The sequence below is a fragment of the Mus caroli genome, unplaced genomic scaffold (assembly GCF_978045245.1).
Source record: "Mus caroli unplaced genomic scaffold, Mus_caroli_1 scaffold_2, whole genome shotgun sequence".
NCBI classification, from domain to species: domain Eukaryota; kingdom Metazoa; phylum Chordata; class Mammalia; order Rodentia; family Muridae; genus Mus; species Mus caroli.
In genome coordinates this window covers 178,664,759-178,692,035 of record NW_028227257.1, presented here as the reverse complement: position 1 = coordinate 178,692,035, position 27,277 = coordinate 178,664,759, and the positions used below count along the sequence as shown (strand labels likewise).

Genomic DNA, 27,277 nt, shown 5'->3' with positions numbered 1-27,277 from the left:
ACATCCTGCACAGAGCATTGCAGACTCAGCAAAGTGGCTTGTTTTGAATTGTGCTGAGACAAGCTTTTTTCCCCTCTGTTTCTGTTTTGCTTTCAGCTTGAAGGTCTTCCTGTACTGTTCTCCAGTCACTAAGGAGCTATTGTTAACTAGCCCGAAGTACAGATTTTGGGAAAACAGAATTGTAAGTCAACTGTAATTCAAAAAGTTGTAATTTTTGAATAGCACCCCTTTGTTGTGTACATGGGGAGTATTTTTAGAGGCATCTTTTGAAAAATCATTGGAATTATTCAAACCACCTTTCTTCGTGCGTGTTCATGCGTGTGAATTCATCGTGAATTAGAATAGTGTCTGAGGTGTGGCTCAGCAGTTTAGGAGGTAGCAGGTTTTCGATACTTGTTCCTCAAGAGTGTGATTTCGGTCTTAAACACTTAATTTACTCTCAGGGACTGCCTAGCAGAGAGATTCCTTAAAGTGCAAATAAGATGTACTTTATTATATAGTTTTTTAAATCACAGGTTAACTCAGGAAAAAGAAACATATTTTAAAGGTTATAATAAAAAGGGTCGGAGCTGAGAGATGGTTCAGTAGTCAAGAGCACTTGATGCTCTTCCAGAGGACCTGTGTTTGGGTACCAGCACCCACGTTAGGCATCTCACAACCCAGTTACAGAAGATCTGACTTTCTCAGTCCTCAACAGGCTCCTACACACAGGTGGCATTCTTACACACATGTGCATGCACAGACACACACACACAAATAAAATTAAATCTTAAAAAAAGGAAAAAGTAACAATAGTAAATATTAAATAAAGATAGAATGGAGCCAAATGTGGTACTACAGGCCTGTGGTCCCAGTGTTTGGAAGTTTGAGGCAAGAAGATCACAACTTTCTTTTTCTGTGGTTCTGTGGAGTGAACCTACGGCCTTGTGTGTGGCAGGCAAGTGCCCTACCACTGACCTATATCCCAGCCCCAAGAACAAAAGTTTCATGTCATCTTGACCTACATAGCAAGAAACAATGAGAAATAGAATGGATAACTTAGAGTGTGTATGTGTGAGTACGTGTGTATGTGTGTGTGTGTGAAAGAGAGAAAGAGAGAGAGAGAGATAGAGATGGAGGGAGTAAGAAAGAGAGAGAGAAGAGAGACTCTTACTGTATAGCCTTGACTAGTCTGGAACTCACTCTGTAGACCAGGCTGGCCTCAAACTCAGAAATCCGCCCGCCTCTGCCTCCCCAGTACTGGGATTACATGTGTGTGCCACCACGCCTGGTCTAGAATGAATAACTTTTTATTGTGGAAAAATGAAATAGATCTATCCTCCAGGAAGTAGTCGGAAGAAAATTGCTGCAACATATAAAATGCCAATGTGACAGGAAAAGCCCTGTTACGATCCTTACTACTTTAGGTAGGACAGATGTCTCAGTTGAGGCGCCTTAAAAACTTTAAGAAAGCCCAAAGGAAGACCAATGCTAATCTAGATATAGATAAAGCAAAAGGATTGATTTTAAAAAGAAAGAGAAAAAAAAATGAAAGAAAGGGAAGGAAGAACATATACCAAACAGAAGTCCAAAGTGCCAGAGTAGCTGTTTTCCCATCATATAGACTAGAGCCTAAGGTCACAACCAACCAACAAAATACAACAGCCAAACAACAAAAATAACAGAGCTGCGTAAGACCCAAGGAGGATGTTATTTGCTGTTTCGAGAGGGTATGAACATGTATGAACATGGATTCCCTCAACAAAATGCCTCTGACTCCTAACGTACTGACTGCTGCAATCCATCTGTCTGCTGCCCCACCAGAGGAGGATTAGAGTTAGGACTTACTAAAAGTTTGCATGAAGGGTATCATCTTGCTGATGTCTGACAGATGACAGCTTAAGTCCCTTCTCTTCTGTCCCCTCTGCCCCACATCTGGCCTGCCTCTGAAAAAAAATAAAAAAATAAAAAAGCAAGATCAAAGCAAGCAAGCAAGCCCAAGCCTTTACCACAGGCCAGGTGTGCTGCTCAGAGGCGTTGCATGTGAGCCTTGGGTGTCTGATCCCTAGTGCTACCAAAACAATGGAACAGTATGACAGGAGCCTGTACTACAGCTTAGCGGGTAAAGCCAGCAAGCCTGATGACCTGCATTTGACAGTAGGAGAGACCGACTCCAGCTTTGACCTCAACATGCTCACGGGCCCCGCCACTGCACAATCACTGATTAAATAGGAACAGTCTTTTAAAAAAAAAAAAGACAAAATGACTTTCTGTGGACTGAGTCTACAACAGTCTGTGATAATAGAGTCCAAAGGATGACTAGGTAAGGAGGTGAATTCTGATAACTGGATTTGATCATGACAGCACAAACCAAAGGTGACTCTGTAGCCAATAAGTATATGTGGACATTATGTTTCAACAAAAACAGCTGCCAATACCCATCTCTAAAAAAAGCCACACCAGCCCTCTCATTCTGCTTGGGTGCTGCCCCCAGAGGATCCTGTGCTAGGAGGAGCATTTCATCATGCATGTTTGGTCTCCATATCCCATCTGCCAACTGAAGAATGTCTGTCCAAACCTGTCACGGCAGCTAGGCTGCTCTTCCTTTGCCTCTGGGATTGGGCCCGTAGTTGCCATAAGTTAATCTGTCTGGGGCATTCAAGGAGCGAGGAAGACCAGACACAAACTGGAATTTAGACGTCTAGAGTTTGGGAGAGCTGCCCTGTCAGAGTCTCCCTCCAGCCTCGATGCCGATTGTCTGCTTTGACCCTGTGTGTGAGTTACACTTACATGGGCCCCTGGCTGGGGAAGTGCATAAATGCCTGTAATCCCAGCACTGGGGGACTGGAGACAGGGGGATTCCTAGTACTCACTGGCCAGCACCAGGTTCAGTGAGAGAGGCTGTCTCAGAGAAGGAAAAGGTCATCTCTGAAAGACACCTGACACCAACCACTGGCTTCCATAGCACAGGCGCACGCACAGGCACACGCACACACCCAGGAGTTCTAGCTAGCTTTGCTGCTTTAGCTCAGTGGCAGAGTTCTTAACATGCCCATGCATGTCACCACACACATATTCATGCAAATGGAAAAAGTAGAGAAAATTAAAGTTATCAAAAATCTCTTCAAACCACATCTGAACATTAGTCCCCTTTCACCTCCTATATAGTCAAGATTTTTACTAGGCTGTCACTGATAGTCAACCAATAAAAATCTCTAAACACCTCAAAAAAAAAAAAAATCTCTTCAAAACCAGTCTCAAGCCCGGGTGGTTTCATGGTGCATCATGAACACGATGCTTTTCATGTGTAAGTGTGATATGTTACTAGTGTGTGTGTGTGTGTGTGTGTTTACTGATTATGTGTTTGTATGCAACTCACTGGATGTATGTGTGCTGAGTGTGTGTGCTAAGTGTGTGTATGCACCGAGTATGTGTATGCTAAGTGTGTATGAGTACTGAGGATATGTGCGCTCTTTGTGTGTGTGCTGAACCTGGAACCTATGGCCTTGTGCATGCTAAGTGCTCCAACCCTGAGCTGCAACCCCACTGTAATAAATGTGTGTCTTGTTACAGCATTTTTCACTGTGAATTCTACTGAGATCAGGAATGGTTATATGAAATCAGAGTGTATACATGGGATCAGAGTCTATACATGGGATCAGCGTGTATACATGGGATCAGAGTATACATGGGATCAGAAGTGCTTCTCCACTTACTCTCTTTTCAGATAGCAATTGAAATTGAAACTCCTACGCAGATATCTTTAGTTGATGAGGCATCGGGTGAGGTAACTGTATAATAAATATTTTGTATTTTCTTCTTAGTGTTGAAATGATTGTTTAACTTTCTCTTTAATTTAGACTGATTGTTTATTCATAAGGAATGATTTATGAGTGAAGTACATTTTAGAAAAATAACTACAACATTGGCGAGTGTTTTGATCCCTATATACTGGGTTCTCTCACTGTGGGCTGGGGCTCTCTGACAGTGGCCTGGGGTTCTCTCACTGTGGGCTGGGGTTCTCTGACAGTGGCCTGGGGTTCTCTCACTGTGGGCTGGGGCTCTCTGACAGTGGCCTGGAGTTCTCTCACTGTGGGCTGGGGCTCTCTGACAGTGGCCTGGGGTTCTCTCACTGTGGGCTGGGGCTCTCTGACAGTGGCCTGGGGTTCTCTCACTGTGGGCTGGGGCTCTCTGACAGTGGCCTGGGGTTCTCTCACTGTGGGCTGGGGTTCTCTGACAGTGGCCTGGGGTTCTCTCACTGTGGGCTGGGGCTCTCTGACAGTGGCCTGGGGTTCTCTCACTGTGGGCTGGGGCTCTCTGACAGTGGCCTGGAGCTCTCTCACTGTCTCTCACTGTGCGTTCTTAGCTATCATTTCCTGGTGTCTTCACGCAGTGGTTAAAGTGAAACCGTTAAGGGGAACTAAACAGTAGGAGCACCAATCACCAGTCAACAGCTTCTTCATCAACCCCCAGGCTTCAGGGAATGGACATTCAGTCATAGAGTGCTATAATTATTCCCAACATTACAAGGATTAAACACGGTGTATTTAATTTTTAATTTTTTGCCTTTTTTATTTTTAGTTTTACATGCTCATGATGAGAATGCTATTTATTAATAGTACACAAAGTCACTGTCACATTTATTAAGTTTCTTATATCTCAGATATAAAGTAGTGGTTAGTTAATGTTTCTTGAAGCAAATTCAAGTATAATGGTTATCTCCTTCTAAAATAATTTCCTTATTCTAAAATAAAGTCTTGGGCTGAAGAGTTGGCTCAGAGGTTAAGAGCACTCACTGGCTGCTCTTTCAGAGGTCCTGAGTTCAATTCCCAGCAACCACATGGTGGCTCACAGTTATGAGATCTGGGGCCCTCTTCCAGCACACGAGTGTACTTGCAGATACTCATACATTAAATAAATAACCTTTAATAAGTAAAGTCTCTGCCCAAGTCAATAAAATTTATTTTTCAACTTTAAATTTAGTACTAGAACTTCTTTTTTTTTTTTTAAGATTTATTTTATGCATGAGTACACTGTAGCTGTCTTCAGACACACCAGAAGAGGGCATCAGATCCCATTACAGGTGGTTGTGAGCCACCATGTGGTTTCGGGGAGTTGAACTCAGGACCTTTAGAAGAGCAGTCAGTGCTCTTAACCACTGAGCCATCTCTCCAGCCCCCGTACTAGTACTTTTTTAATGTATTGTTTTAATAGTAAATAAGACTGCAGATCTACCTTAAAACAAGGCACACACACACCCCGCTCCCGCCGCCCCACCCCCCACCCTCGGAGATGACACTGAAGTGTAAAAGGGATTTTTCTGTTTTCTGGCAGCTGACTTAGCATTTGCTCTGTAGTCTCTTATAGCACCATCATCTGGGGCTTTACTGTGTGGAACTCTGCGGGTGATTCACGCTTGTGACCATAATCAGAAGAGAGGTGACCTTTTAGATGTTTCTCCTTCGGAGAAGGTCACAAGTGTTCTTCAGAATTTCATCCTGGTAGAGCCAGGTTTAATAGGGAGTGGGGATGAAATGTGAGACAAGGAGGGAAAGAGAGAGGGAGGAGGGGAGGGAGGAAGGGAGGACAGGCAGACAGGCAGGGGAACAGGCCTGGAATCTTTGTGGCTTGGGAGGGATATTTTTATTGACCTTGTCACCTTCAGATGTTTCCTCCAAACCCAGCAGTGAGTGGTAAGGCAAGCTCTTGTGAGCAGTCTTGTGCCAGTGGTTACGTACCTTGTCCTGAGCCTGGCTTTTGTGCAGTGTGTGTCCCGCCCCAGCTGGAAGACCCCTGTGGAAAGGGCCTGCAGGATGAGTAGTGGGAGTGGAGGGTGAGGGGTTATATTATTGGGCAGTGAACTGTTGCAGACAGAGCTCTGTCCCCTTCTTGGAGGGCTGGAGAGTCTAGGCTCTGTCCTAAAGGGACAATGTTATGTACAGGGTTACTGGGACCAGGCTGCGTCTACTCCCCCAGTCAATAATAGCGCCATTGCAGTATTTATCGTCTCACAGTCCACCCATTTGAAGTCTTGATGGCTTCAGTACATTCACAGAGCTATCTCTACAGCACCACAGTCAATTTTAGAGTATTCTCATCACTCAGGAACCCTGGACCTAATCCAAGCACTCCCACCCCTCTGTCCCAGCTCCTGGTAACTGCCATTTCCTCTCTGTCTCTTTGGACTAGCCTATCTGTGGAATTATTCTCCACTATGCGACTTCTTTCTCTGAGTGTTTTCCAAGAGGCATCCATGTGTATGGGTGGCATACTTGTATAGATTTATCTTTATGGCCAAATGGTATTGCATGGTGTGAACAAAGCTCATGCTGTTTATCTGTTTATTGGCTGCTAGACATTTTGAAGTGTTTCTGCTTTGGGGCTGGTGTGGATAATCATGCAATGGACATCTGTAAACAAATGTCTGTGTGGGCATTCTCCTGAGTGTATACCGAGAAATAGACCCGGTCCTGTCATAGCCCTGTTAAGGGAGTAGACAAGGGTTCCACTTTCTCTGGGCTTTGGATCATGAGGGAATAAGAAACAGGTATGTTCTTGTGATGTGTTGTGAATGTAGTCAGTCCCTAATGATAACTTCCGTTCCTGTTTTGTTTTTTTTTTGTTTTTTGTTTTTTGTTTTTTCTTTTTAGAAGGAAGAGGTTGTTGTGACTCTCTTACCAGCTGGTCACTGCCCAGGATCAGTTATGTAAGGGGGCCCATCTGTTTCTGTTTCTTTCTCTCTATATATACATATCATATTTGTAGAAATAGCTTTTTAGGATTTAAAGGTATTATGTGAACAGAAATAGATACTCTTTTTCTGGCAGTGCCTTTAATCTTTATTTCAAAATTGAGCTCAGGAAACTGAGAAGAAGGCCATATGGAGTGTGGATGCCTTTAATTGATATTTCCCCTGTGACTTTGGCCCGTCTTCTCATGGGCATGTCTCTCTCCCTGGAATGGAATGATCTGAGTGTATGCATGAAGTGTTAGACTATTACAGGCTACACCTAGTGCTTGCCCACCCTGCTAAATACCCTATATTTATCTTTTGCTACTCATGGGGAAAGGTGGCATTACTTGGGCTTAGCTCCACACTGGAAGGGATGTGTTGGGCAGGAGGCCTTTGCTGCGATTTTAGCCTTTGCTTGCTTTCTTAGGACTTTGTAATTTGGAAGTCATTGAGATTTACTTATTTTTCAGGTTTTTATTTCAGGGCAGTAATGGAACTGTCTTATACACAGGAGACTTCAGACTGGCAAAAGGAGAAGCTTCTAGAATGGAGCTTCTGCACTCTGGGGACAGGTACAGCACCTTCTGTAATTCTTGGCTGTGTACCTTGAGTTAAATAAATATGTGTGGGTGCATGTGCGAGCACACAGGCCCCATCATTCCAAGCTTTTGTCGGATTAGATATCAATTTGATTGTAAAAGTTGTAGTGAAGCTGGAGGTGGTGGTGCACACCTTTAATCTCAGCACTTGAGAGGCCGAGGCAGGCAGACAAATCTCTGAGTTCCAGGTCATCCTGAGTTCCTGGACAACCAGGGCTACAAAGTGTGACCCCATCTTTAAAACATAAAAATTGTAATAGTAGCACAAATTCCCCTCTTTAAAATGAGGTCATGCAGTGTTCTCTACATGGAATGGAATGATGGCGACATAAATCCATCTAAGTCACTGGATCAGCTGTGCAAAAGTCAATATTTTTACGTTTTATTTATTTGTGCATGGGTACTTTATTGTATAGAAATTGTTTATCAGTAAAGTTGATGAACAAAATCTTTGCAAGTGAAATGGAACACCCTCAAAAATAACTGAGGGTCTATCTCATTTTATACACAATTATGTCCCACAAAATGGTTAACACTATTTTTTTTTTTCTTTTCAGAGTAAAAGACATCCAAAGTGTGTATTTAGACACGACTTTCTGTGACCCAAGGTTTTATCAGATCCCGAGCCGTGTATGTTTCCCTGGGGTGACAGATATGCCTTGGGTAGTGGGTCTGCCTGGGGTGACAGATATGCCTGGGGTAGTGGGTCTGCCTGGGGTGACAGATATGCCTTGGGTAGTGGGTCTGCCTGGGGTAGTGGGTCTGCCTGGGGTGATGGTTCTGCCTGGAGTGGTGAGCGGGGCTGTGGCCACTGTCTTGTTGGGAGGGTGTAGCTGTCCCCTGGGGTGTGATTCCTTCTGAATGTCACAGAGGAAACAGGTTATGTGCGTTTCTTCACAGTATCAAACTTTGTTGGTGTCTAGGAGCAGTGTTTGAGAGGGATTTTGGAGCTGGTTCGGAGCTGGGTCACTAGGAGTCCACACCACGTCGTGTGGCTGAACTGTAAAGCAGCTTATGGCTACGAGTATTTATTCACCAACCTAAGTGAGGAGCTGGGAGTCCAGGTACCAGTTCTTTTCCAAGCTCTTCCCATCCCTTCCTCTCCTCTCCCCCAAATCCCTGAAACCAGAGATATGTGGGAGCAGCTTGCTGAGACACAGCTGTAGCAGAGGCTGGCCCCCTGGGGCTCTTCTCATCTTTGTAGGGGTCTATCCTCACAAAAGGATGTCACAGCCCACAAAGGGCTGAAGAGGCTTCAGGGCCCAAGAGACAAATTTGTTTTTTTTTTTCCCAAAGTATGGGTTGTGAAATAAATACAATGATTTGTGACCAGTATCAAAAGTAAATTTGAGCCAATTAATATCTGGGTGTATTGCATACAGTTAAGGTATTAGCAGTGTTTTGCTTTAAAATTAAAGTCACAGTAGTGATAATATTCACACACATCTCTCTCTCTCTCTCTCTCTCTCTCTCTCTCTCTCTCTCTCTCTCTCTCTCACACACACACACACACACACACACACACACACACACTTACCTGAATTACTTGTCTTTTAAATCCTTTTTTCACACCTTGTCTCTGTAATGTATAAAGGTGGCATTTGCCTCCCCTGAACTTGTGGTGTAATTCTAGGGGTGTCTAAAGAGTGGAAGCTACCTCTCTGAGCCCTAGGAGAGAAGCCAGGGGCAGAGGAGGGCTTTAGGGAGAGGCATTTGATGGTGATCCAGAGTTTCCTTAAGTCCCTTTGCCAGAGATGGGGACATTTCTAGATCAGGCATTCACAAAGAGAAAATGGTAATGTTTACAGCTAGGGTAGCTCAGGAATGGCCTGCAACTGCCTTTCCAGGCATTCCTATGAGGATTCTCTTGTGCCGCTCACTCTGCCTCCTTCCTCTTTTTTGTAGAGAGTCTGGGAAGTCATAGTCACTGTTACTTCTTTATTTCATCTTTTTCTGTGGGAAGCGGGTGCATGGCCCAGGCTGGTCTGAAAATTCACTCCATAGCCACATTGACCCATGATCTTCCTGCCTCAGTCTTCCAAGTGTTGGGTTATAGTCCGGTCACTATACCTGGCTTAACTTTTAAATTTTCTCTGTATGTTTGCTCTGTGTGTATATGTGTAAATAATGTGCATGTGACTGTATATGTATTAGAGACCAAAAGTTAATTTTTTTTTTAACCTGGCTGGCAAGTAAGGACCAGGGGGTCACCTCTCACCTCTTCCCTTGGGATCACAAGCACAGGCCACCATAGACAGAATTTTTTTTTTTTTTTTTGCATGGATTCTGGGGATTAAACTTAATTCCTTATGCTTGCAAGGAAGTCTTTAGTGGCTGTCCCCCCTCCACCTCCCCCATTCCTTCCCTTCCCTTCTTATTGGTCATAAGAAAATCAGTTGTAAGCTGAGTGGCCATGTGGTAAGTGAGTGGCTGTGCTGAGTTTTTTCTGCACCCTGCCTAGGTATAGGCCAGTGCAGAAACTGGACATGACTTCGTGTGTTTGCTGGCCTCACATAACATAGAATGTGGACATGACTTCTTGTGTTTGCTGGCCTCACATAACATAGAATGCTACTATTTTAATTTTGTTTCATGATCCTAGTATCAGTTTAAGCTAATATCATTTACTTTGAAAGAACTAGAAAACAAGTTTTTAGTCAAGCTGACATAATTGGTTTTAATATTTTAAATTGTTATTAGCCGTAAACTTCTTAGGGGCAGCCAGATTTGAGGGGTTTTTGATTTTTGTTTTTTTCCTACATTTTTCTCTCCTCGCACAGTTAAGTTTTATGAGACAGGATAGTCCATGTCCTGCTGTTCTGTGTGGCATGTAGCATGCCATTACAATGGGCTGTACTTTGTTGGGGGTGACATGCACACCAGAGTACTTGTAGAGGTCAGAGGACAACGTCGTAATAGAGTTTGTCTCCTTCCTCCTTTCTGTGGGTTCTGGGCCTTGAATTCACATCACCCAGCTGAACACACCTCTCTCTACACATTGAGCTGTCTTCACTAACTCAGTAGGCAATTCACGACTGCTTCTGTCTTCCTTGTTCCCTGCTATATATATTACTAGGGTTTAGAACTGAGTTTGATATCCAGTAGATGCATAATCAATATGAACCAAGTGATTCTTGAAGGACAGTATTAACACAACCAGATGGGGTTCAAACTTAATTCTTTATGCTTACAAGGCAGACTTTTCTGGCTGCTCCGTCTCCCCATCCCTTTTCCTAGTGACATCCTGGCAGGATACTACCACTCACTGAAATAGTCCAGAACTAAATTGCAAGAGAAACTTGAAGATTTATTCACGCTGGACAGTGCCCCTGACTAATGATCTCAGAACTATTTATTCTTAGGAATTCATTTCAGACAACGTGCTTTCCTCTGCTGTCATGCACAGGTTCATGTGGACAAGCTGGACATGTTTAAAAACATGCCTGATATCCTGCACCATCTCACAACGGACAGAAACACCCAGATCCACGCCTGCCGCCACCCAAAGGTACTGGGGAAACACCCGAGAGATTGACAGCAAGAAGGCAGCCCAGAAATACTCTTCCAAGCCTTTTTGTGATCTAGACTGTTAGAGTCATGCAGCTCTGCATATCTGTATTCCATGATCATGGATTTCAGAGTGAGGGACAGGCACGGGTTCTTAGATAATTTTTTTTTACATAAAATTGATTCTTCAGCATGAGAATGGAAATTTACTTATAATGAAGTTAGTAATCAGCTTATAATTTAAGCAAATTATTAATTCTTTGAGAATGTTACACAATGCATTTTGGTCATATTTACCCTTTACTCCTCCCCAGATCCTTGCAGATCCACCCCCATCTCCCTACTGACCCACCGTCATGTGCCCTGAGAGTTTTATTTGTTGGTTTTAATATCCCATAGAGTTCATTTTGTGCTCCCCAAATATTCCTGGGTGTGGGACCACCCACTGGAGTGCAGTTGACCTGCTAGAGCCTCACCTTTAAAGAAAACTGACTCTCTCTTAGAAGCCATTGACTTTTCATAAGCGTTTCGGGAGTCGGGGCTCGTGAGCACTTCTCCCTCTGTGTTAAAGTGTTGTCTGGCTTGCTCTTGTGCAGAGAACCACAGCTGCAGTAAGTATGCAGCACTTTGGTCATGTCTACATGACACTGCGTGGCCTCTGGCTCTCACGGTCCCTCTGTGCCCACTTGTACGATGACCCTGGGCTTCAGGGGTGGGTATGAGATATAGATGTCTCCTGTGTAACAGAGCACTACTCCGTCACATCTCCACATTCTGACCAGTTGTGAGTTCTTCTGTTATCCGTTGTCCACTGCACAGAGAAACTTCTCTGATGAGGTCTGAGAGCTGCCCTGGTCTATGGAGGGAGGCAACTGCTCTGGAGGCCAGTGTGTGCTATGTCCAGCTTATCATTTAAGCAAATGTATTCATAGTGCGTTACTATTTGTCGCTAAGACTCGCAAAATGTGCATGCTTATAAACTATATTTTTCTCCTTCTTGCTTAAAATACATGACTAGACATAACCTCCGTCCAACTTCAAAGGCGTTACCTTATTGGTGCGATTCCTAAGCACTTCAGCTCTTGGCTGCTCGCTGGTAATTTCTTTGTAATTCTCCCGTAGCCTCTCGAGTTACTGAGTGCCAGACTGCCTTTTGAATTTGCCTTTGACATTTTTCCCCTGTTGATAATGCCTTTCCCCTACATTTTCATGTATGTATACAATGTATTTTTAATCCCATTTACTTCCAGTGTCTTCTGCCCCTCTCCTACTCCCTCTGATTTGTAGCCTCTTCCCAAGTAGAGTCTTTGAGATTTAATAAAGACAGTTAACCTAGTCACCTTCAGATACAATATGAGCCTGGTCACAGTTTTCCCCTAAAATGGAAAGTGCCTCAGCATAGTCCCCTCAGTGACACGAGCTTACATATGTAGCACTCTCTTGAGATGGCAGCCTTGCTTCATCCATGTCCTGACAGAAGCCTTTGTAAGAGAAGGGCCTCAGAAGGGCCAGATGGCTCAGTGGTTAAGAGCTCCCGTTGCTCTCTCAGAGGACCTGGGTTTGCTTCCCGGCTCATGACTGTCAATTGATCCAACTCCAGGAATTTAATGCCCTCTTCTGGCTTCCTTGGGCACCCACACACATATATGCATATATAGACACACTCATATAAGTATAAATAAAAAGAGATCTTTTATTAGAAATTACTCCTAGTGCAAGGTAGGCTACATATTCTAGCATGCATGCTTGTATTTAATCATATGGAGCTATATATCCAGTAGATTCTTGGATGGCTAAAAGAATGCAGGTAAAATGTAAACTGAGAGGTCTGGGTATATTCAGGCTATTGGAGCATAAGCTAGGCTAAAACTTTCTATCCTCCTGCCTTTGTTTCTCAAGTCACTGTTGGGTTTCAAACCCAGGACAATTGGATGAGATGCCTATTTAATGTTATCAAATTGGACCTGACAGCCAGGTTCTCCCAACATCACTCAGGCCCTACCTGTTACAGGGCCCTCCTGGCTGGCATATCCCACCCCCCATCCTCAACTCTGCAGCCTGGAGAGCGGTGTGGGCTGCTCTTCCTATATGATCCATTTGGGTTACCTGCTCTTCTTGTACCTTTGGGCTCCTGGCTGCTGCACCTGGTTCTCCTGCTCTCTCCCCACTTGATTCCCTTCCCCTCTCCCCATTGTGGCCCAGCTTAGTCTGATCATGTCCTGGACTTTCCAGGATGTCCCTGCCTCTGGCTCTGCTCTCCCACGTATCTACAGAAAGCCTTCTCCTCCAGCATACCTGGGACCAGTCTTCTTTGCTTTCCTTTTTATTTACTTTTGTTTTTCATCCAGTCATGTGCCACCTTACCCAGCCCAAAGAGTAGCTTGCTTTTGATTTTCTTTCTTGAGAGTCTTCACTCTAGACAGGGTCAGGTTGCTGTAGTCTAGGCTGGGCTCAAACTCATGAACTTCCAGCCATGTGCTCCTCCTTCTTCGCCATGAGCCTGAGGATTCTCTTGCTACAAACCTATTCTCCAGCGTTCTGTCTCTCTTCCCTCATATGGACTATGGTGAAGCGCTCAGGTCCCGTGTTCTGTAGGCAAGCTCCCAGGTAGCTGACCTGCTTCTTTTCTTGTGTCTTTATTTTTTTAATGTCCAAAATCTCATCTGCAATTGCTTTTAAGATTCATTCTATAGAAGCCTTGCTAAAAATATGTAACTGCAAGTTAAAGCAAATGTGCTTTGGGGATTTGTTTGTTTGTTTTGTTTCTTTCAGGCAGAAGAGTGTTTTCAGTGGAATAAACTACCCTGTGGTATAACTTCCCCAAACAAAACTGCACTCCACACAATCAGCATCAAGCCATCTACCATGTGGTTTGGAGAGAGGACCAGAAAAACCAACGTGATTGTTAGGTAGGTGCAGTGCCTTGGTCTTCTGAAACTAGAGGTGAAGTGTTGAACTGAGTGTGGTTTACACACACATCAGCATAAGCCCAAGGAGAGGATGTGTTATAATTGTGGAAATACCCTTTTCACTTAAACATGACTTAAAGTAGAGGGGTGTTTCTTTCAAACTATGGCAGTACGTTGGCTGGTATAGCCAGGGGCTTCCTCTGTGAGACAAGATGGCTGGACTCTTAGCCAGACCTCCTTGATTTGGGCTCTTTAGAATGTCTGTAGCAGGTGTCTACATCTGAAGAAGCTGACTCCTGTTCAAACAGCAGTTTCTGAAGCCAAGCTTCCCAGAGCCGCCTGCTTGAAGTTTAAGCCTGGGCCCCATTTAGTTTTGCTCAGCATCCTTTTGTGTTCTGCTTTCCCCTCAGGACTGGAGAGAGCTCATACAGAGCTTGCTTCTCTTTTCACTCCTCCTTCAGTGAGGTAAGCGTTCCTGTCAGCTTCTAACTCGGGGCAGGCTATGTGAATGTGCATGTAGGTGGGGTGAGTGGGAGTGGGGGCCAGAGGACAGCCTCAGGTGCCACCCTCAGGAAGGCTGTCCCACCGTTCGGCAACAGCTTCTCTCATTGGCTCCGAGCCAGCTCACCATATGCTAGGCTGTCTGGGATTACAAATGTGTACTACTGTGTCCCACGTTTTTACATGATCCCAGGTATCAAACTCAAATCCTCATCCTTTCCTGACAGAACTATCTCCCCAACCCTCTTCTCACTGTTTTTAATGATGCTTCTTACTGGTCCAGTCCACATTTCTGTGTTTGCCTGCTCGATACAATTTCCCCAGAGCCCCAGAGTCACTTGTTATTGGGCTGCAGGAGTCCTTTGCAGTGGGGTGGAGGAAGATGAAAACTTGGATCCCTTGACATGTACATTGTCAGCGCCTACAAATGGGATGATGCTCTGTGTCCTTGATTTATTCATATTATAAACAGCTATTCTTCTGTGGTCTGTGAGGACTTGTGTGTGTGTGTGTGTGTGTGTGTGTGTGTGTGTGTGTGAGAGAGAGAGAGAGAGAGAGAGAGAAAGAGAGAGAGAGAGAGAGAGATTTCTCTACTTAAAATGGCATGTAGTCATACTGCTAACATCCTGTCTCGTTCAGGAAGACACAAATGCCTGGTAAGGTTTGTCAGACTCGAGTTACGGTGGTAGGCACTGGGTCAAATAGTCAGCCGAAGGTGAAGTATTTGTTTGTATGCAGGCAAAATAGAAGGATGGTAGGAGAATCAATAAAACACAACCTCTTGAAAATGTCATAATGATATAGAATAGTTTGCATACTAATTTAAAGAGTAATTTTGAGCTGGGCGGTGGTGGCGCAAGCCTTTAATCCCAGCACTTGGGAGGTAGAGGCAGGCAGATTTCTAAATTCAAGGCCAGCCTGGTCTACAGAGTGAGTTCTAGGATAGTCAGGGCTACACAGAGAAACCCTGTGTTGAAACAACAACAACAAAAAAGGAGTAATTTTGAAAAGACAGGGCTGTGCATCTGTTGTCAGAGATGCCCTGTAACTTCATCCTCCCCATCTTACCCTTGGGGAAACAATTCCATGCTCACACATGCATTATACGCGGTCTTGTAGAAACCACGGCAACAAGGCTTGAGGGTATTTATGTACGCTGTTTAGGCAAGTATTTGGTGGTAGGTCACCTTGAATGATAGAAAGAGGATGTTTCTCTATTGACTGTCTCCTGTCTTCCTGTGGCTGCCTCTTCTCTAAGGAGTACTGAGTCATTCAGACAGAGGCTTGTCCTTCCTGGGTCAGTCCTTTAGAAGTCACAGTTTTCTCTAAGTCCAGCAGGAGGTGGGTGGGGGCAGGTCATTGTTTTTGTTGACATATCTTCCTAAAGGTATAATTAGGAATTGTGAGAAGGATAGGTATTCTGCAGTTAGAATGTTTTCCTGGTTACTGGAGATCCCTGGCGCTCTGTCTTCATTTGATCCTTCGAGTTAGATACCTTTGTATCCCTCACCCGCTCTGCAGCGGATGGAAGTCTTTGCTTTGTCATTATCAGCTCTGTTCTGGAGCCAGCATTTACATGTATTTATATGTAAATGAAGAATCTGAGCCTTCAGCCTGATTGAGATCAGTTTACCAAGATCTACTAAGTGAGCTTTGCCTGAGTTGTAGAATTGACAGGGTCCCTCTGTTTAGCATTCTCAACATGGCAAACAAAACAAAACAAAAAACCCAAGATACTTGTGAATGTTTTAAACTATGATTGTTTAGAATTGTTAAGAAAGGAGTTTGTATTTATAGTATTTCAAGTCACACATACACACACATTATACATTCACACTTGCACACACACACACATACACACGTCTTGGAACACTTCCGACCAATTGCAAGTTTCAGTCAGAATACACACAACCTGCCCTGCTAGCAGCCTTGTGCTTCAGGCTAATGGTAAGGGGTCCTTTGGCCCTAGGAACGTGCACAGGCAGGTTTGTGCAAAGGCAGGAAAGACCTGCACCCTTTCTGTTTCTGGGCTCCGTATGTAAAGTGCTCTTGTATCAATCAACTGCGTTGCTTACCTCAGTGACTCCAGTCTAAGATTGAAGGGGCAGAAGAGTTTAGTGTCCCTGCTGTGTGCTATTTGACTCCAGAAGAATAGGCATTAGAACGAATCTCCAAGATGCAGCTGCCTTCCTAATGATTATTGGTCCATGGAAAAGAGGTGTGGTTAAAGACCTTGTCGTCTTGTGTGTATTGTGGTCACAAAGAGGAGGAGTTGTGGAATAAGTGGAGCATGCCACCAGACAGAAAACCTGTTAAGGGTGAGCAGACTCAGGAACCCTGGCAATTCTCATAATGGAGAATGGTAGGTGTTTAAATCTACTCCTGACCACCTTCCTGTCCTGGAACAGGGTCTACTGCCCCATAACAAGTCAGCTGTTTTCTGACTCACATGGAAGAAGCTTTGTACATGTAGGCAATTGGCCTTGGACAAAAGAACAAAGGAATGGATGTCATGGTGTAAAAGACAGAATCTTTAGATCCCATTTATCTGGAACCCAGGGACTTTCTGTGGAGCTGGAACCTGAACAAAGTTTCAATATGCAAGTTCCTAGCCCCACCATAGCCCAGCACTGGGAGGCTCTAGGGAAGGAGGCCAAAGCATTGCATGTGTCCCTGGGTGGTCACATACAATAGATATGTTCATACAAATAGGTCTTCATACTTGTTCTTATATGCCACCATTACCCTCTCCTCCTCCTCACTGGTCCCCTTGCTCTCCCCCAAACAGTCCCTATCTGTTTTCATTATATATGGTTAAATCTAGTTCCCACAGGAGAGAAAACAGACTAGACTATCATCTGATTTCCCATCTGATCCTCTCATTCCTCCTTCCCTTCCCTTCTGTACATGTATGTGCCTGCCACATATCTGTACATGCATGTGTGTATCTATATAGGATCCCCATGAGACAAAATGCTTTCCTTATAACCAGAGAAAATGCCATTGTTTCTGCATGGTGCTTCACCATTCATTCACCCAGAGATAGGCGTCTAGACTGGTTCTGTATGTTGGGATCTGTGAATAGACATACACTTCATTTCCTGTCATATAGGTAACTGGTATGTTCTGTATTCCTTCTAGATTAAAGATTTTTTGAGCTACATCTGCCCAGTGAATGCGTATCCAAATGTCATCCCGGTCGGCCTCACTGTGGATAAGGTCATGGATGTGTGAGTAGATTCTGGGTTGGGGGGGCTTGTGTTGCTGGTGGTGGTGCTAGGGGGAGGCATGGGAGTGCTCTGTCTGAAAACTTGTGACCCTAGAGCCCATCTGTGGTAACATTTCTTTGAGCTTCCCTTTATTTCCACTTCTTCCTATCATTTTTAGTGGGCAGAATGTATGGGTACTGTCAGTTTGTCCTAGGTAGAATCCTGTTCACCCATCACTTGCAGTGTGAATTTGGCCAGATCACTTCAGAACCATTCATATCTAACTCACAAATCAACAAATATTCAGTGGATCAGATGAATCAAAAAAAAAAAATCAATGGATATTCATTCTTGCCTACTTTTGGAGTTCTCAGGGATCTATAGAAAACTATGAGAAGCACCTGGCAGAGAGCCTATAGGTTCAGTCAAGGTATCTGTGGAATGGGAGAGCAGGCAATGTAATAGCTGTCTTTTATTGGTACCACTTTATGTGACTTTTATATTTTATGTTACATGTGTGTGTGTGTGTGTGTGTGTACATGCATGTGTGTGTGGGGATGCGAGTGCCAGAGCTGTGACGGAAATCATCCTGGTGTTCAGGATTCTCCCTGAGACTGAGGAAGACTGTATCACTGTACTTAGATGGAAAACAGGCTCCAGTCTCTGGAGAGAGGTCTAGGAGGTGAATGTGTAAGGATCCGAAAATCGAGAAAGGAAGACCCAGACTTAGATAGGATACAAAAGCAAAGGGCATTTATTCTGCAGAAACGTCCAGCATGTAGGGTCATCCATTCTCTAAAAGGATGACTCCATGCAGGCCTTCTCACAGGGAATTGGCTGGGGAACCTACCAAGAAGGATTAGGTAATTTAAAATTTCATTGGTGGGTCCTGGGGGTGGGGGGCTGTCCACAGGTGGTCTGCATTCCAATGTAATGAACATTTAACTATATGATAAAATAGGGATGGCCAGCACAGATGGCTCATCCTGAGATAAGGTATTTCCCCATTTTTGTGGTTATCCCCAGGGGATTTTATGGTCTTGTTCTGGAATTTATGGTCTGTTCCTGGAACTGGTGCCTTAAGATATTTTTCCCAAAATAAGGCCTGGTTCTTTTTTTTTTTTCTTTTTTTTTCTTTTATTATTTTCTTTACTTACATTTCGAATGTTATCCCTGTTCCTAGTTTCCCCTCCAAAACTTCCCTATGTCCTGCCCCTTCCCACTGCTCCCCAACCCACACACTCCCGCTTCCTGGCCCTGGCATTCCCCTATACTGGGGCATAGAACCTTCACAGGAACAAGGGCCCCTTCTCCCAGGGGGCCCCTTCTCTACTTAGTTTGATGACCAGACTAAGGCCTGGTTCTTAAATGGAGACAAATGGGGTTTATGTTGTCCTTTCAAATGAAATAAGTGCAGTGAAGAATCCAAAATGCTACTCCATAAGTAAAAAAGAAAAGTTTATTGTGAACAAGCAGGGCTGTCTGTCTCTAGGGAAAATAGAGAGAAGGGACAGGGGTGAGGGGATATCCAGGGTTTTAAAAGGAACCAGGTACCTGGGAGGAAGGGACTGTGACTTGTTGACTAGAGACTGAGGTTAGAAGCCAGCATGGACCTTGATGTGCTAACAAGCACCCAGGTGTGTTAATGAAAGAACCACAAGTGCCAAAAATCAGAAAAATAAAACCTTCCTTTTAGCAGATAGAAGCTATGGCTTTTGTCTAAATGCCACTTTGGGAAAAGGGCTTTCTTGGGACCAGACAGGTAGGAAGCACAGATTTAGAGTTGGCGGCACTGAGGGCAGTAACTGAAATCCAAAGGACAAAATCACCAGGAAAGCATGAAGAATGCTAACCACTCTGAGAGCAGAGCTCCAGTAGGGAACCAGGGAAGAGCCAGAAAGTGAGATGCAGGTTCTGACAGTGGGGGGAGGGAAGGGGGAGGAGGTGCAGGAAGGAAGGAGGTATTAGTGGCCAATTCTGGTAAGCTGGAGAGATGGCTCAGGTTAAAAGCTCTTCCTGAGGACCCAAGTTTGGCTCCTAGCACCCACATCCAGAGGTATACAACTAGCTCTAACTCCAGCTCCAGGGGACCCAGTGCCCTGTTCTGTCTTCCATGGAACACATGAATACAGAAATAAAAACAAAATCTTTCTTTAAGAGTAACCTAGTGCAGGGACTGTGATGTCTCTGGTTACCTTGGTAATGAGGTACTTGTGAATGCTCACAGCAGCTTTAGAAGATTTGTGAGTTAGAAGCCAAAACAGCATGGTAGTCCAAAGAAAGCAACATGCTGGCTAGCAAGGCAAGAGTTAAGAACTTGATCTGTTAGCTGAGATTTAAGATTGTCTTGTAGATCTAGATGGGAATATACTTAGAATCATTTGGAGTGCTCGTTAAAATGTATATCCTCCTATATTGGATTTCTACTGGGGCAATCTGTTGTAGGCAGGTGGGTGGGTGGGTGGAGCGTTACCCAGAGAATGCATGGAATGGCTCCTGAGAGAAGCAGAACCAGCAGATTCCGGAATATCATAGACATGGGAATAGGGATGACAATGGAAAGAAGTCTGGCTGAGGTAGGTGTCAGGATGGGAGCTTCAGGGCTGTCATCATCTGCTATGTCAGCTGGGATCCTCAAGGCTTCTGGCAGCCTGGCAGAAGGAAAGAAGGGATTGTAGCCTCAGTGAGGGTAAACCCTTCAGGTCTCATTTCTGTATCCTAGCCTTCAGCCTGTGGCTCTGCAAGTAGGAGATGAAGTTTGTGAGATTCTTCCAAGAGGGAAATAAGAGCTATGAACAGGGGAGAAGCATGGCCTCTACTCTCTGGACGCTAGGTGTCACTGGGCACTTAAGCCTGTCTTGGGGTAGAGTTCTTTCCTGAACTGTAAGAGCAAACAATCAAGTTTGCCTTTAATCTGCTAAGGCAGTTCCCTCCGTACGAGATCGACATCTACTTTGCTGTCTTTAAGCACTTCCATGGCCCACTTTCCTGTTTTGCAGGCTCTTTATTAAGCAGTGCTCCTGTCTCCTACACGCTCACATGATCCCTATGGCTTTGTTGTCATCTCTATAAGTAATGCGCATGCTTTATCAGCTTTCCCCAGTAACTCAGTAGAAAAGTCAAATTTTCAAATTTCTGATTTATGGCAGTTTAAAGCCTCTGTGCCGGTCTCCCCAAAGTACTGAGCCAAAGTACAAACCGCTTGGAAAATTGAAGAGAGCCAGAACAATCCGTCTTGACTCAGGTAAGAATCCATCTTGACTCAGGTAAGAATCCATCTTGACTCAGGTAAGAATGGTTCTGGACTTCCTGGCGATGCCCATGACTGGTGTGGGCTGTGAAGTCAGCTGTGCTGTCACCCTGGGGCATTTTTGCTACATTAGCAGATGAAGAGAGACCTGGCTGCCTTTAGTTCTGATCAACCAGAGCAGTGAGGATATACAAGCAGCTCTTCTGTCCATTCCTCCTTTCCTATAATGCTCTTTTGCTTGTAGCTGAGAACACAGATAGGCCCTGACTAGAAATGAGAACTTCAGATTCTGGACAAAGCTTTGTTGGCTTATAGCAGCCACACTTGGTGGTTACAACTTCAGATGTTCATCCTTTGGTGGAATGCCGTAAGTGAATCCTCATTGGAGAAGGATGTTATCTATAGAGCAAGCAACTCTTAAAGCTCCATCTTCTCCAGATATTATAGTTTAACCTGTAAACAAACAAGTGACACCAATCTGGCTTTGCCAAAAAGAACACTGGACTTTAGATCCTCCAACCCCTCCGCAAGTCTGGCAGGAAGTGATAGGGCTGGGATTTAAACCAGGCCCTGTCTTCCAATTTTGCTTTTATATTTGTACTCATTTAGACTCCAACTTCAAATTACCTTGGATATTTTTACGTGTATGACTCTTGCTTACAAGTGTGTCTGTTCATGTATGCCTGGGGCCCTCGAAGGTCAGAAAGCATCAGGCTTTGGAATTGAAGTACAATGATTATGAGCCACCATGTAGGTGCTAGGAATGAAACCTGGGTCTTCTGCAAGAGCAGGTGCTCTTAACCACTGAGCTACCTCTCCAGTCCAACAGGTTTCTTATAGTTCTGGAGCCTGGAAGTCTAAGAACAAAAGACTGGTAATGTAGGTTTCAGTGAGGTGGTTCTCATGGTTTGGAGTTGGCCACCTTACATGGCCTTCCCTTTATGGGTGCACACAGTGGAGAGAGGCTCCATGAGAGCTGGAGGCCTCTGCTGCTTTATGAAGATTCCACAGGTGTCTGCAGGTCCCACCTGAGGTCTCCACCAACTTCCTTAGAGGCGCACTGGACACAGCAGTCTTCTCCTTAAAAGGAAAGCTGTTCTTTTTAGGCACCTACTGAATCTCTTTTTTTTTTTAATTTTGTTTGGAATGAAATACTGGCTTAAGTATTTGATTAATGCTCATTTCTAGTTGTGGTTTTTCTTTTCCATGTTTATTGCCTTTGTTTCTGCCCTTTCTAGACACCTATGCTTATCATTCCTTCCTACTGTGTAGTACAGTGATAATTCATATCACCTCTTTACTGGTGCTAAACAACCTAGTGGTATTCTCTACTAGACACTTTATAATACATAACAGAACCAATATGTGTATTTTAGGCCATGCATGCCATTGATTTTTTGAGTGGGTTTTAAACAGTATTTTTAAAACATGCTTTTAATTGGAATCGCATCACTCTCCCTCTCCTTTCTCCAGCCCTTCACGTATCCCCCTCAAGTTGATAGCCTCTTATTACACATACACAACTATGCACAAATATATAGAAATAAAACTTGGTTTTGTTCATAGATATGGTGTCAGGGCTGACAACTTTGCACTGGGTAATACGGGGGCTGGCTCATCTCTGGAGAGGCTAACTATCCTTCCTAGTAGTCATTAGCTGTCTGTGGTTCTTTGTCTAAGCATAGGACACCACAAAATCTCCCCTTCCACATTAACATGGACACTGATATTGCCGTCCCATCTTGTTCACACAGCCGTTTCTAGGAGAGACTATTTCACAGCAGACTTTCTGGTATTTTGGCTCATTTAAGGTCTTTCTGCACCCCTTCCACAACATTCCCTGAGCCATGGCTACAGAAGCTGCGATGTAGGTATCTGATGGGGTTGTGCTTTCCAGTGTCTGTTGATTTCTGCATTGTGTCCAGTTGTGGTTTTCCTGGAATGGTCTCCATTTGCTGTACGATGGGGTGGGGGGAGCTACACTTATTCAGGATAGGGGCCACATTCACAAAAAGGGCTCAGGAGCAGAAGGACTGGAACTAGACTTGTGGGCTTACAGCTCATTCTCTACATGTTTTGTTAACCAGGCCTTCAAATGTTCTATGGGTCATCCATACAGGTAGTCTTAAATCAGCATCCACACAACTGCCTCTGACCCCAACTCCAGGGATATAGCACCGTAAGCCTTCTTGGGCACTTTATTCATGGGCACATAGTCATACAGAGATATACACACATACACATAATTAGAAATAAAATCCCTTTTAGATATGTCACCCTGTGAAATCTAGTGGTTACTCAAGTTTGAGAAGTTTGGCCTATTATATTCTCAACAGATAGCAGCCTCTTTGAAGGCTGGCACCTGTGTTTTACACAATTCCACGATTAAAATGCTAGGTAAATGCTACTTGCCCTCTCCCCGTTCTGTACATGCATGCCTGTTTCGTTTGTTGCAGAGGAAGATGATGATCTCTTTGATGACCCTCTACCGACACCTTTAAGGCACAAAGTTCCGTACCAGCTAACTCTTCACCCTGAGCTGTTTTCAATGAAGGCACTGCCACTAGACCAGCCTGAACTGAGACAAAGCTCAGGAGGCTGCAAAGCAGAGAGTGTGTGGAGCCCTTCTTTGGCTAACTTCATAGACTGTGAAGAATCCAACAGCGACAGTGGAGAAGAGCTAGAAACCCCACCATCCTCACTGCAGGGAGGTCTGGGCCCCTCGACACTCCTCCAGCAAAATGCTGATCCGGATGTGGACATACCACAGTGGGAAGTCTTCTTCAAAAGAAAAGATGAAATCACAGATGAATGTTTGGAAAACTTACCTTCCTCCATAGAGACAGGGGGATCTCAGTCACCAAAGCTCTGCAGTGACTCACCAAAGCTCTGCAGTGACTCTGATGGAGACTCCACCCATATCTCTTCCCAGAATTCATCTCAGTCAACCCATATAACAGATCAAGGAAGTCAAGGCTGGGACAGCCAGTGTGATACTGTTTTGTTATCTTCCCAAGAGAAAAGTGGTGGGGATAGTGCCTCTTTAAACAAGAGCGCCTACAAACCAAAAGTCAAAGAGAGTATTTCTGCCTCTCAAACAGAACAGGATGCACTGTGTCCACAAGACACTCACTGTGATTTGAAAAGCAGAGCTGAAGTAAATGGAGCCCCTTGTATTGTAGAACTAGACACCTTGAGTGGCAGGAAGTCTCCACCTGAGAAGACATTGCTAAGCAGCACACATACAGACTCACAGAGCTCCTCTGACTTTGAAATTCCCTCAACTCCAGAAGCTGAGCTTCCTACGCCAGAGCATTTGCAGTGCTTATATGGAAAATTGGCAACAGGTCAAAGTATAGTTGTTGAAAAAAGAAAATGTTCACTTTCAGATAGTTAAGAAATAAAACTCTCTCTACACAGAGAAACCCTGTCTCAAAAAACCAAAACAACAACAACAAAAAACCCTCTCATTCTAGCAAAGATGTCCAGCCTTTTGATGTTGCAATACAATGCTATACATAAAAGTCCTGGGCAATATTCATAGCTGTGGATGTATGTGGCCTGGAGGGTAGACACACTTGTTAGATCAACCACAAGAAACCTAGAGAGTGACACGTCTGTATAATAAGATCAACATGAAGTATTAAAGGATGCTCAAGTGACCTAAAAGAAAGAGAAACAGGCTCAAAACCAGCATTGCATGAGATGGTAGAACTAAATCTAAACATATAATCACATTAAATGCAAATGATATAAAAAGACAGAGTACAGGAAAAACACTGCCCAACTATGTGCTGTTTTTAGAAAACACAACTCAAGTGATGTAAAAGTTGAAGGTAAAGGGCAGACCACGTAAATAATGTTAAAGAAAGCCAGAATGATACAGTAGGAGCAGACACCTTCCCCAACGTAATGTCTACCTCACCAAGAAGATGCAATGGTAAGGCTCTTGCCTAGAATGTATGAAGGCCTAGCTGCAGTTCCCAGTACAGTGCAGTACAGTGCCGTTCCTTCCACAAGAGAGAAAATAATACAGATACAAACCATGGAACAGGCTTTCCTAGAGAACCAGTGCACACAGGAAAGCAGTAAGACAAGAACTGACCACCAGCAACTGGATCTGATAGACAAGAGTATTTTACTTCATAGCAGAATACATCTCTTCAAATGCACAAGGACCATTCCTCCACCAAGATACACTGTATCTTGAATCACTACAAGCAGTCTAGAAAAATAAAGGTGGGATCTATTATAGTAAACTGATAGCAGGGGGTAAACCAGGACCTTATTAACCTCTATCACATAAAGACCTGGGGGGCAGGGCTGGAGCAGTTTAGAGCACTTGTCGGTTTTGTGGGTTACCCAGGTTTGGTTCCCTATACCCATATGGTGGCTCTTAACTGTCTGTAACCCCATTCCAGGGGATCCATGCACACATATGGTACACATACATACATACAGGCAAAAGACTCATATATATAAAAATAAATCTTAAAAGCTACCAGCAGGCTAGGCAATGCGGTGTTCTACAAGCTGAGACTAGAGGGACTTGAGTTGGAGGTCAAGCCTTGGCAGTGTACGTAGCAAGAGCTTGTTTCAGGACATAAAACTGTTCCCAATGCAATGATACCACTGGAACTACAACAGAATGTAAAGGAAAATATTTAAATATTTAACATACATGTTCTGTGAATTATTAAAGTGCCTTAAGGTACAATGCTTTTGTATTGCTGTATATGGATTAATAAAGCTTTATAAACATTTTCACAAGTACTTGAGCATGATGACATTTTCCAAATCAAGGGAAAAGATATAGGCACACCACATAAAATAAGTTTAAAAGGCGTCTAACAATTTGACAGTTAAACTGCATGTCACAGATCATAACTGCTACACAATTAGATCCAGAATTACTGGATCCAACCTGCTGGGTGATTGGACTTAGAATATCTGTACATATAACTCTCCATTTGTGTAGTCACTAATACTCAAAACTTAATTTTTATTTTGTTTCCTTTGACCTGAGCCACACTCAACCCAACTTGGTTTTAATAGAATCTTTCATGATCCAAGGTAACATGCCTGTAAACATTGTTCTCAATGTATTTCTAACATTTTATAATTGTAATGTTCATGTTTTAGATCTTAAGTCTGGCATGAACACAGGCTGGCAAAGGTCAAGGGCTAAGAATACATGCTTATCAGCCTATGTTTCCAATACAGAACAACAGGAAATCTTTACATACAGTGTTTATTCTGTTATTAAAAAAAAAACCCACTTTATAAAGCTTTAATCTGTGAAACCATACTTTGAGGTAGGCATGAAACTAAGGCACAAAGGTTAGTTCACATAGCTAGTAAGCAACACAGCCAACACACACACACGCACCCCGAAGCTTTTAGAGTCCATGCTCCAGCACTATGCTGTGTGAGGAAAGCTCTTTACATAAAGCATTAAAACAGGCAGCACTGATTGTAGTGGCTATGTCATTCTTCAAGAGTTCTAAATTAGCAAAGTTAAAAACATTTCAAAATGCCAAGATACATCACAGAATCCTAAAGGCTAGCCACTTTTACTTTAGAGAAGAATCAAATGCAAAATGACTGCAACCTCATTTGAGAAACTGGCTCCTTCCAAACTGGCCTGTGGCATGTCTGGGGATCTCCTTAATTGTAATTGATGTAGCAGGGTCTAGCTCACTGTGGGCAGTACCATTCCTAGGCAGAGGGCCTGGGCTAAGAAAACCTAGCTGAGCATGAGTCTGGGAGCAAGCCAGGAAGCAGCGTTAGCTTTCCTACATGGTTCCAGCCTCTGCTCAAGTTCCTGTCATGATCATTTCCAAGAACATGTTGCTGAAGATACTACATACTTCGGACATGTGACGTGAGGACTCAGGCTCCAGCTGAATTGATCACTTTTATCACAGCAACAATGTGTGCACACATACACATACCCTGTATACATAGCTAACATGAGGTGACAGTCTGAGAGGGATGTAATGGGGGAATGTTGAGAGGCAGGAAAGAGCAATGGAATAGTGAAGGGAAGCAACGACCATTACATGTGTGGCATTCAGAGTGAAGTCTGTTTGTGTTTAAAGGTAAAAATCTCCAGGCTGGCATGGTGGCATATGTCTGTAATCCCAGCACTGGGCAGTGAGGCAGAACTGAAGAGTTCAAGATAATACTCAGCTACACAGCAAATGCAAGGCTAACCTGAGCTACAGATACTCTGTCCAAAGGCCTACCCACTCCCCACAAAATCTTAAGGGCACATTAAATTTCTATTAGTAAGGACAAACAGAGCCACATATTTATTAAACAGTATTTTCCTTCTTGCCCTCCTAAGTTTCCTTTTAGCTTTAACAGTAAATAAGACCAAATATCTAGACAGTCAAACACTGAGTTTTGGTTTTGTCTGTCTTTTTTTAATCTTTAAACCTGAGAATAATCCAAGGTGAGCTTGACCATGGGGTTGGTAGGGGGTGGGACAGGGGGAATACCCGTGATGCTTTTAAGATTCTCAAAGAAATGCCATTTAAAATTATACTTTTTTCTTGACACATTCTGAAATCTTTGGGTAGCAGACA

The 27,277-nt window shown here is 43.8% G+C and overlaps 1 protein-coding gene across 2 annotated transcripts in view; it reads left to right on the top strand.

The window, feature by feature from the left end:
• Dclre1c (DNA cross-link repair 1C) overlaps positions 1-27,263 on the top strand; it is a 32,032-nt gene extending 4,769 nt beyond the window's left edge. Inside the window, exons 3-14 of one of the 2 annotated variants that reach the window (XM_021155441.3) lie at positions 97-181; positions 3,707-3,766; positions 6,630-6,685; positions 7,183-7,284; positions 7,869-7,941; positions 8,235-8,375; positions 10,718-10,819; positions 13,591-13,727; positions 14,138-14,192; positions 17,370-17,458; positions 20,587-20,681; positions 23,144-27,263. In XM_021155441.3, coding sequence (XP_021011100.2) covers positions 97-181; positions 3,707-3,766; positions 6,630-6,685; positions 7,183-7,284; positions 7,869-7,941; positions 8,235-8,375; positions 10,718-10,819; positions 13,591-13,727; positions 14,138-14,192; positions 17,370-17,458; positions 20,587-20,681; positions 23,144-24,084 — 1,936 coding nt within the window. In that variant the 3' untranslated portion in view covers positions 24,085-27,263. Of the gene's footprint in view, positions 1-93; positions 182-3,706; positions 3,767-6,629; positions 6,686-7,182; positions 7,285-7,868; positions 7,942-8,234; positions 8,376-10,717; positions 10,820-13,590; positions 13,728-14,137; positions 14,193-17,369; positions 17,459-20,586; positions 20,682-23,143 lie in introns of those variants that run through there. The other variant, XM_085835229.1, reaches the window with a different exon arrangement.
• Positions 27,264-27,277: the final 14 nt, after the last annotated feature.